The sequence below is a fragment of the Gigantopelta aegis genome, chromosome 7 (assembly GCF_016097555.1).
Source record: "Gigantopelta aegis isolate Gae_Host chromosome 7, Gae_host_genome, whole genome shotgun sequence".
Lineage (NCBI taxonomy): Eukaryota > Metazoa > Mollusca > Gastropoda > Neomphalida > Peltospiridae > Gigantopelta > Gigantopelta aegis.
Window position 1 is genome coordinate 24283388 of NC_054705.1, and position 11834 is coordinate 24295221.

Genomic DNA, 11834 nt, shown 5'->3' on the forward strand with positions numbered 1-11834 from the left:
CTGCAGTTGCATAAGTTTGAATCGTGCGTGAGACTACACATTCAATTGTGTCATTGATTTCAGCTAAGCTTACACAGGCGTACGTACTCCCATTGTTATAGTTGCAGATTGGCAGTCATGTCGGACCGATCCTGCGTTGCAAGCAACTCAAGCTAGCATTAAGCCGACAGGTAAATCCTGTTCCTTTGTTCTGGAACATAATATGTATAGATCATTACAGTAATTCACAGCTGCAGTTTCATAAGTTTGAATCGTGCTTGAGACTACACATTCAATTGTGTCATTGATTTCAGCTAAGCTTACACAGGCGTACGTACTCCCATTGTTATAGGTGCAGATTGGCAGTCAGTGCAATATGAATGTAGTAGGAGACGAAATATCTTAGTGTGTCCTTTCAACAGTACCATAAGAGATAAATATATTAAAGCTTTTTTATTATAATAAAACATCAACGGATAAATATATTAAAGCTTTTTTATTATAATAAAACATCAACGTTTAAATTAACGCAACTACTGTACAGCGACAGTTCAAAACAGCTAATTAAATTGCGTAAGTATTTGAACTCTGCTACCACGCATATAACAGACAACATTGATACATGACATATGCTATTATATTGTGTATTATTGCTCTGCATGTATAACCCATGTACCATTGATTTTTATCTATTGTAGCCCGTTGCTACTTACCATTCCTCGCAGTGTGCACATTATATTATTTTATCTGTAAATATGTATGCATGCCTACAAAATGTATGTTTGGCAAAATATAATATGTATCTAAGACTTTTGCCCGAAAAAAAAAAAAAAAAACGAATCTGCATTTATTCATATTAGTAATACTACCAATCGGCTGTACAGGGTTGCAAACGATTCACTGCGCATTTTTACATGGATGATAACTAATTGTTAGGGTAGAATGATATAAATGCAGGGTAAAATGGTCTCAGGTTAGCACATTTAACCCGAATGTCACTATAATTTTTGCCTAATTTAAGGTTTTGCTCCAGCATTTCCCTCGCCCCTGTCTCGTACACTTATGCAAGCTTATCATCACATCAGATATTCACACACAATATATTATATACACACACACGAGAATTCGAATATCAAATTGTACGTCGATCAAATATAAAATATAAAACACAGAGAACGCACCAATCATCTGACGTTGAGAAAATGTCAATATATAATAGTACATTTATCTGGTGTTTTTAATAACTGGATACTATATTGTAGTCCCTATGTAACCCCAACATCGAACATAAGAGTTGCAGTCATTATTATTATTATGATATATATATATATATATATATATATATATATATATATATATATATATATATATATATATGTGTGTGTGTGTGTGTGTGTGTGTGTGTTATACCAAAAGAGCAGTAGCAATAACGATAGATCATTGGGAGCTGCGTTTTCACAGCAGAAGCAAGGCCTACATGGCGCCATGACCTACTTTTCCGTGACCACGTGACCTTGGTGCGCGACTTTGTTGTGCAGGTACGTGACCTTGAGTCTTGGTGGGCAGGGCCTCGACTTTGGTATACCTGGATACGAATCAAACACATTCCTGTACCATATCTTTATGCGTGGGAAGGTATATAAGTAAAAGGGTAATGATGTTCGTCATTTGAGCTAGAACCTTCAGAGAAGCAACATGTCAGATCAGTACAAGTTTGTATGTACCCGAAGTGGATAAGCGGACCCGCTTCTACAAGCTGCAAGCAGAATGCAAACTTGAGTCTCACTATGAAATTCAGCGAGGTGGGAAAAGTCAGCTCAGTGTGTATCGATGTCTAGAATTCTACGATCCCACGTGGAAGAAAGAAAAAGAAGAACAAAAAACATCTTCGACACCCAGTGCGGTCATGGTCTCCCCCACGCAACAGGTGGTAGAGCAAGCCAAGGCCGATCTGAAACGGAAGCAACAACAACAACAAAACAACAACAACATCATCATCAAAGTGGTATGGGTTGGAAAGCCCTGAAACGGAAGAAGCATTTCCAAATAGACTATAAACGGAATCACATGAGCCAGACAACGTCATTGAAGAGTTAACATCATGAGTCAGTATGTCCCCGAAATTGCGAATATCATGAATAGAAGGTCATGTCCCATATGTGCAAAGACTTATTCCAAATCATGGAACATGATACGGCACTGGGAAAATGTACGTATTTTACCACAACGAACACTAGATCCAGCTCCATCTCCTGCTCCAGCTCCAGCTCCGTCTCCGGCTCTGGGTCACAGCAGCAGCCTCTTAATTTGCTACACCCCTTAACCATGATCGTGTTGGGACACATATCGTGTGGTAAAACGGTTTTGGTATACAAACTGCTATGGGATGGTAAAATCCCCCCACCCCCCACCCCCGCATCACATGTCTCAACAAACGATTACAACCCTTCTTTGCTATCATTGGGGCAAGTTTTGAACATTTGAAAAACGATCGTTATTTGGATCCCAGAGTCAGAAATATCACCGTGTTGGATGACAATAAAGATTATCTCATCACCGACCTGTTTACGGAAGGAAGTCACCACAGAAACCTCTCGGTGATTGCCATCAATCAGAACCTCTGTTACAGTAAGGACCCGGCACAGAGAAGAAACTGTCATTACCTGGCGCTGTTCAACAAGCCCATCGACAAGCAGCAAGTTCTGACGTTGGCACGACAGATGTATCCGGAAAAAACTCATCATTTCATGCAACGGTTTGACGAAGCTACCCACAGGCCCTACGGACATCTCTTGGTGGACTTGAAACCGACCACGCCCGAACACTGGCGCCTTCGACCCAATGGTTTAGAACCCTATCTGAAAAAAAGTCAAGAGAATGCAGTCTTGCGATACGTGTGGTCTGGTCTTTAAAGACGGAAAGCGACTTGCAGCGACACGTGAAAACGTGCGAAAAGGGAAATGGAGAGCCGTCGCCCGACCTGGAAAACGAAGGCATTCGTCTCATGGTGGAACGTGTATTCGACATCAATCGTGACTATCTCCAAAGCAAGAGGAAACGCTACGAAGAAAAAAACATGTCCCAAGATACCATTGAAAGAAACATGAAGACATTGCAATGGAAGTTATTTAAAGACACGTACTCTCGCTTCCTGACCTATATGCATTACTTTGACAAAAGTCCCAACACCAGACAAATTTTACAGTTTGTGAATCCAGACAAAGATGTGAGACCACAGATTCGTTCTAAATTAAATCAGTATCGTTCATGGATCGGCGAATATTTGGACGAACAAGACGACGACGATACCGACGATGAGGAGGACGACGATGATGAAGAGAAATGAACACTCATATTATTCACATGTCGCCCTTAAGGCCTCTCGATGTAACCCAGTGTGTGTCCATTTTATATATGTGTCAGTGATTTGTAATTTAGAAATAAATGAAAAACCAAACCATTGCGTTTGTTTTTTGTGTTTTTTACTCTATGACTAGATTTGTGATTGGATATTACTACCGCTACTTTATAGTAGCAAGAGCTGTGTGTACAAGACAGAACATACCACGATCTTTGATATACCAGACATAATACACTAGTTGGCTATAGCTTAATGGGCCACCGACGGGGATCGATCCTAGATCGACCACTGTATTTACCTATTTGGTAATTAAAAAAGCCCTGTAAAAAGGCTTGTACTCTAGGGAAATACTTGTGTTTAAAATGTAGTTAAAAGATCATAGTTTAGGTCGGAGCGTTCAGTTGCAGTCACGCGTTCTTTCTTCAAAGCAATGGGCTGGGGATCTTTCTCTCACACACACACACACACACACACACACACACACACACACACACATTCCTTTCTTCCCTTAACAAACATTCCTTTCTTCTCCTTAACAAATATTCCTTTCTTCTCCTTAACAAATATTCCTTTCTTCTCCTTAACACATATGCCTTTCTTCTTAACAAACATTCCTTTCTTCGAGACAAATATGTCATTCTTTTCCTATGGCTAAAACAAAATAAAATATTTGTGTTCAATTAATCTTTATTTTACGAGGAAGGAAATGTTTTATTTACTCAACATATTTTATTTATGGTTATACAAGAAAGAAAGAAATATTTTATTTAACGACGCACTCAACACATTGTATTTACGGTTATACGGACATATGGTTAAGGACCACGCAGATTTTGAGAGAAAACCCGCTGTCGCCACTGCATGGGCTACTCTTTTTGAATAGCAGCAAGGGATCCTACACCATCCCACAGACAGGATAGTACATACCGTTGTCCAGTTGTGGAGCATTGGCTGGATATATACCAGACAGACCGCACATCAAGGGAACACTGAGCTACGTCCCGTCCCCACAGGGTTATTAGAGGCTGCTTGAAAAAAAAACCCTCGTAACAATAAATAAATAAACAAATAAATAAATAAGTAAGTAAATAAGTAAAATAAAAACAAACTATAAATTATTATTTTGTTTAAAAAATAATAGTAAAACTTTAATTTCCCCACATGAGATACGAACGACGTACCCTCAGCGCTGGACGCGAAGTCGTTCGCACTTGACTACTAAAAGCATGTTAACAACATCTGTCATTTAAACCGCTATATGTGCGAGCGGCGAAGCGCGGAATGACGTGATGAAATAGGTCAGTTCATAATAATCTTGTGAATGCGCTATCAGATAGGGTAGAGCGAGAATTCTATTTTACACCATTTAAATCATTTCTTATTTCACGTCTTTAAGAATGTAACTTCTAGTTCAGTATTGCCACCAACAATAAAATAGGATACCACCGCTTCCCGGATGTAAACAGTGATAACCATTCATCATTCAGTGCGCTAAAATTAAACACACTACCTGGCGTCGGGCCGAGTCCTTAGATGTGGTAGGTTAACGACACCACTAGAGCACCTCGATTTATGAATCATTGCCTATTGGATGTGAAACATACTTTTGACAGTTTTAGAGAGGAAACCCGCTACACTTTCCCATTAGTAGCAAGGGATCCTACAGACAGGATAGCACGGGCGTTGCTAAGTACGACGGATCGGGCTAAATAGGTCAGGACTAGACTAAGTAGGTCAGGGGCCGGTCTAAGTAGGTCAGGGCCAGTAGGACGTTGCACACTGCACAGTAGGCCAGTCTAAGTAGGTCAGGGCCACGGAAAGTAGGTCATGGGGCTATACAGGACGAGGTCACGTGACGTCATCAAGGTCAAGGTCACGGAAAGAAGGTCATGGCACCATACAGGCCCTGATACTACTTCCGACTAATAAAATATTTCTACGTTTAAAATTACATGTTAAATATATTTTCTTGTTTACAATATCAATGTCTGTATATTCAATGTGTTTCTGGTCGTCTTAATATTTCTAAGAAGCCCAAACTGGATTTTGTCTTCAAATAATTTCATACGTATGAAAAAACACAAAAGTACTAATCAAAATTATATCCAGGTGATTTTTCAATCTTATATATTAGTTATGAAAATCCCTGGAATAAAAACCATAAAAATGTGTCAGTATTATCATGACCTGTTATGGTATTCAAACAACCGGTACCTAAAATGACAATAAATGACCTGTTAGAGATAGAAATATGAGATTTATTTACAATTTTACTGCAAAACATGTAATATGAAACAGACTATAACACCAAGTTTGATATTGAACACCCCTGAGACCACCTCTCTGCTTAGCTTAGTACTTGTGATTTCACCTGTCAGGTGTAATCAATATAAACCTGGGAGTTATAGTCTGTTCCAAATTACATATGTTTTGCAGTAAAATTGTAAATACATCTCATATTTCTATCTATAACAGGTCATTTATTATCATTTTTTCTTCCGGTTGTTTGAATACCATAACAGGTCATGATAATACTGACACATTTTTATGGTTTTTATTCCAGGGATTTTCATAACTAATATATAAGATTGAAACATCACCTGGGTATAATTTTGATTAGTACTTTAGTACAAATATTAGAACGATCAGAAACACGTTTAATATGCAGTCACTAATATTTTACTTTAAAAAAAAGTCTCCGTTAGTCGATAACATCTTAAAAAGTCCAGCAAACTCAGGAATATCCTTTTATAGTGTTGAGGTGTAGTAGCAGGGCTTGGACTTAAGAATTTGTTACCTACGAAAATGTTTTGCCGTAGGCAAAATGCTTACTGACGGCAATTTTGAGCCCTCCTTCGGCAATTTTAAACTAGTAACTTTGGCAACAAATATAAAAATCAACCAACAGCAATAATTTTTATCCATCGGCAAAAGACTGCCATCGGTCAATCTCCTGACCGACGGCAATTAAGATCGCAATTACGGCAATTGCCGTCAATGCCGTCGTTAAGTTCGAGCGCTGGGTTAACATATTTTGTTCTTTCTTACCTCTTGGTAAATTTCCTTCCACGTATTACCCGTCTCTACGGTTATCTCCCCTGCTTCGTTTCGGTCAGAGTCGATTTTCACATTCTTGTATTTCATCTTCATCATATTTATCTGCAGACTTCCGTCATGCGTGTATCGACCATTGTACGAATGCCCGGATGACTTGATTGTCACTAGGATGTTGTGCTTCCTGGCAAATTTCATGCAGGCTATGACGTCATTTACCCCAGTTACGTAGACAACAAAGGCGGGGCTTCGGTGGTATCTGATTTCGCGGTAGGTGTTGAACTGGGAGTATTCTTTGTTAGACGGCTGGTAAACTTTACCACTCAACGAGGTGATAAACTCGAACACTTGGCGCTGATTCGGCCAACACGTCTGTCCCGGAAAACATCGTGTGTCGATAATAGAGCACGTGCACACGCATATCAGCAGCGTCAAAATGGCCGACACAACGGAGATTTTAATCCTGAAAGAGAATACATACATGCATGTTAATACATAACAAAAACAGGATTTGCATTAAAAGATTTGTTTTGTTTAACGACACCACTAGAGCACATCGGCTATTGAATGTCAAACATCCCACATACAGGATAGCACATACAACGGCCTTTGATATACCAGTCGTGGTGTACTGACTGGAACGAGAAATAGCACAATGGGCTCACCGACGGGGATCAATCCTAGTCCGACCGCGGATCAAGCGAACGTTTTACCACTGGGCTACGTCCCGCTCATGGACTTGCATCAGTGAATGATTATTTTAAAGATGAAGATAAAGAATGGAATAAAGAACGAAGAAAGAAAAAATAATGAAATAAAGAATGACTTTAAGCTAAAAGATGCATGTAGCACTAGTAAACGTTGTGTTATAATAAAATCCAAAATAATATATATCATGAAGAAGTATTTATTATAACACAGTTTACTATCATCTCTCTTCAAATTCATTCTTTATTTTGTGTTTTCTTCCTCTCAATTCCTCCTTTTTTTTCTTTCTGCCATTCTTTACAACAACGATTACACAGATATGGCCTCAGACCACAATTAATTTCGCTATATGTTTCTATATAGCCTTAGTGGCTATAACATTTTTATTAATATCAGCAGGCCCGTGAAGTTTTGTATGTACCTTTGCCTGCATGGGAGACACATACCCTGAAAAGGACAACCCCTGTTGTCCAGCTCTTTCTCCCAGCATATTGGTTTAAACAGACACACCCTCTAAACCAGGCCGGAGTACACCCATTTTACACAAAAAGCACTACTTTTGCATGGGCCGGAATTACCACAAACAAGTCTTCAATGTCAACAAGTTACACATGTTTGCAAACTACATGCTATCCCCTGTCACTTCAGTCAAACAGTTGCCACTTCATAGCTGTCTGCCATGAAATAATCACAGTCAAACAGCAGACTACTTGCGCGGTGAAACTTCCGGATTTTGGACAACCAAATGGGAAGATAACTGTAATCTGAGGCCTATCAAAGTACGAAGAGCTCGTGAAAATCGTATCCACAAAATCTGGCATGACCACTGTGGGCATTAAGATGGGGCCCACAGTGACACAGACAAGACACTTGTCAATAACATTCGTCTAGCATAACGTTACGGGATGTTTGCCTGAACTGAACAATTATTTGGTTGTAATTTCTTTACAGGCAAATAGTTGAAGGTACGTGTAAAACCGGGCTGGTAGGTACAGGGTTCTCAGCCCGGTACCGGCTCCCACCCAGAGCGAGTTTTAACGAATCAATATGGGTAGGTGTAAGGTCACTACCTCTTCTCTCTCACTAACCAACTAACTCATTGTACTGGACAGACAGTCCAGATAGCTGAGGTGTGTGTGTGCCCAGGGCAGCGTGCTTGAACCTTAATTGGATATAATCACGGAAATAAGTTGAAATGAAATGAAAAAATAAGGTAAAATGTTTACATTTCAAAGTAGAAGTTATGGAACTTTGAGATTTCACATTTAAGCAGTTCTTGCGGGTTAGCTTCCATTTGGATCCACCCTTGCTTGGTGGATTCCTTTTGAATCCACCCTTGTGGGCTAGCTTCCATTTGGATCCGCCCTTGCGGGCTGGCTTCCTTTTGGATCCGCCCTTGTTCCGCCGTGTTACGTAAGTTGTATACTTAATTGGTTCAATATTAAGTGGCAGGGGACTTGTGCCCCCCCACTCGAGAATGAAACTGGCTGGTGCCCCCCCCCCCTCCCCCCGATACTTTGATCCTTGGCACCTTCCACTAGAGATTACGCCCTTATCCCCACTCCCAACATATCTTGCTATGAGCCTGCATACGTTTTACTATTCAACAACGTTTGAACACGGCTGTTTGTTAAGTGTTGTGTGGTCGTGGTCGAGTGGTTGCCTTAACTAGAAACTACTCAAACCAGTTCTGTGATTCACTGACTTATTATAGTGTTACAGCTGAGCGAATGTCAGTGTCTAGTTGTTCCACATTCAGTTTAATAGGAAAATACAGGAGATTCTGTACGTAAAGTCAAGCGGGTGTACGTAAACTAGTAGTGCGCTCGCATGACGTTTCTCTTGTCCCAACAAATATTCCTTGATTAGTACTACTGGCATGTTTAGGAGAGCGAGCTATCGTGGTCGCTCGTTGACGAGTCTTTCATGGGCAAATCCAGGGTTTTATAAGGGGGGTCCACAACATTCTAAAAAGGGCAATCGTGACACACACACACACAAATACGTGCGCGCGCGCACGCACACACGCGCCACTGGATCCACTAATTCGGTTTATCTTTAAGTGAATGTGAATAGAACACGATGGCACCGGTCAAACTAACCACGGGAATCCACACCCACCCTCCGCTCACTAAAAACGCCACAGGTAAATGCAAATATAGAATATTTACTGCTAGTTTTCGGTTTTTGCGAGTGAAAGTGAGAGTGAGAGTGAGAGAGAGAGAGAGAGAGAGAGAGAGAGAGAGAGAGAGAGAGAGAGAGAGAGAGAGAGAGAGAGAGAGAGGGGAGGAAGGGAGGGAGAGAGACAGACAGACAGACAGACACAGAAAGAGACAGAGAGGCAGAAACACATAGAGAGAGAGAGAGAGACAGAGAGACACAGACAGAGACACAGAGAGTGTGAGAGCGAGTTAGAGAGTGAGTGAGTGAACGAGGGAGAGTGAGTGAGGTTGAGTGACAAGGTGAGTATGAGAGGGTGAGCCAGTGAGTGAAAGTGTGAGCGCGTGAGTGGGTAGAGGTAATATGTCCGAACTGATGAATCAGTATCTTGTTAGCTGGAGTGAAAATGGCACAAACAGGTTGAGTAGGCCCCTAGTAAATGACTACTAGCTAGTGGACCCCGGGGATCTGCCCCCCCCACCCCCCCCACCCATTACTTAATGAGGAATATAAATGTATGGGTCATAGGCCTACTAAATATACTGACTTGTAAAACAGATAAAAACTGTCGTCTATTTATGCATTTGTGTTTTGTTCTCCAAATGCTAGGAAATCTCGTTCCAGTTCGTCTAAAAATCTATCAAGGTGGACCTTAAGCGCGGATCCATGGGGTGGTTTCTAAGGGTACGCACCCCCTCTCGAATTTCGGTGTTCTACGAAAACTCCAGTGTGTAGAAAATTAATACAATTAATTTATTTGTATTGTGTGGGGCACATGTAAAATCTCCTTCGACTTCGTGTTTGAGAGAATATAAACACCATGTACAGTGCAGTTTTGGTTCGACTCCCAAACACCCCTCACAAGCGCCTGACAGGTGTCCTACTTTAAATGTTGCACCCCTCACTACTTTTAATTACAGTGGTTGCAATTTTAAAACATTATACCCTATCCTAGAACAAATCCTGCATTCCCCATGACTCCCCCCCCCCCCGTTCAACCGCCCTCTTGTTCAGGCATGTGTGTAGGAATTTTAGCAACTGGGTGTGTCTGTGGCTAGACTGCAGAGAGCAAAGTTTATAAGGGGGTTGACATATGCTACCCCGGAAATGTATTGAAAAAAATACCATTTTCTTGAGCAGGAGGTGTTTTCGACCCCAGAAACCCACCCCCTGCACACGCATCTGTTGTTATAGATTACCCATAAATAAAATATTTCGCGCTACACACACCCCGACCTTAAATAATGCGACCCCTCCCACTTGAAAGGTCGTTACCACTAGAGCACATCGGTTATTGAATGTCAAACATTTGGTAATTCTGATATGTAGTCATCAGAAGAAACTCGCTACATTTTTCCTAATGCAGCAAGGGATCTTTTATTATTATATGCACTTTCCCACAGACCTGACATCACACACTACGGCCGTTGACCAGTGGTACAGCGCGCGGTCGGTGTGAGATCGATCCCCGCCGGTGGCCCCATTACGCTATTTCTCGTTCCAGCCAGTGCACCATGACTGGTATATCAAATGCCGTGGTATGTACTACCCCGTCTGTGGGATGGTGCATATAAAAGATCCCTTGCTGCTAATCGAAAAGAGTAGTTTCCTCTCTCAATATCTGTATGGTCCTTAACCATATGTCCTTAACCATATTAACTATATAACCGTAAATAAAATGTGTTGAGTGCGTCGTTAACAGTTCCTTCCTTTCCTTTCTGTTGTCAAAGGTGACCCTACGTATAAAAGGTCAAGGTAAAATAATGGAGATCGCTGTTCCCATATCACAGAATGCCTCATTTGAAGATCCACACGAAGTGCGTGTACTGTAGGCGTGGGTCCATCTTGGGCGGCGGTCGAACTGCATACTACCCTGTTGTCTACCAAATGTAAGTGGCCACGTCCTGCCCAGTCAGGTACAGAGCGGTCCTAGAGGATACACACGCTAGTGGGTGATATGGGCGTTATTTGGGAGGTTTTGTCACCGCAAAAACATAAACTAATAAACGAGAACAATAAAAGAACAAAAAAACAACGACAAGAGAGAAATAAACAGAATAAAGAAGCGCTAACTTACGCCATCCCTCGAGTTCGCTAACCCAGTCGACACTCAGCAGAGACACCCTGGTATGTTCACGCTCCGTTTCACTCCCGTGACCTCAAATCCAGTTACTTATTGTTGTTCACGAACCGGTTACCGACATTCGGAACATTTCGATTGATTACGGGTATCTCCGCTATCTCAGTTAGAATGTATACGGTAAAATACTCGATCTCTTCCCGTGTTCTAAAAAGTTATATCTATACTGCTCTCTAGCATAGAGAGGAATTTGATCATCAATCATCAGCAATTACTGGAAAACAGTCCAAGTTGTCATTATTGGTGTACACATTATTACTGAATGATGTTAATAATAACTTGTATAATCACAAATGGATTATGTATGTTAAATCTGTTTTAGATGATATTGGTTGTACATATATATGGTTATCACAATGCAAAGCTATTACTAGTGCTTCCATGTTGAAAACGTATATTAATACAAAGCTTACGGATCAATACTTACAATCA

General features: G+C 40.9%; 1 protein-coding gene across 1 annotated transcript in view; it reads right to left on the reverse strand.

Annotated features, from left to right (window-relative positions):
• LOC121377169 (VAO-type flavoprotein oxidase VAO615-like) overlaps positions 1–11418 on the reverse strand; it is a 29091-nt gene extending 17673 nt beyond the window's left edge. The window contains exons 1-2 of the mRNA XM_041505077.1: positions 11340–11418; positions 6389–6857 (exon numbers count right to left, since the gene is read on the reverse strand). Of these exons, the coding sequence (XP_041361011.1) occupies positions 6389–6857; positions 11340–11344 (474 nt within the window). The 5' untranslated portion in view covers positions 11345–11418. The remainder of the gene's footprint in view (positions 1–6388; positions 6858–11339) is intronic.
• Positions 11419–11834: the final 416 nt, after the last annotated feature.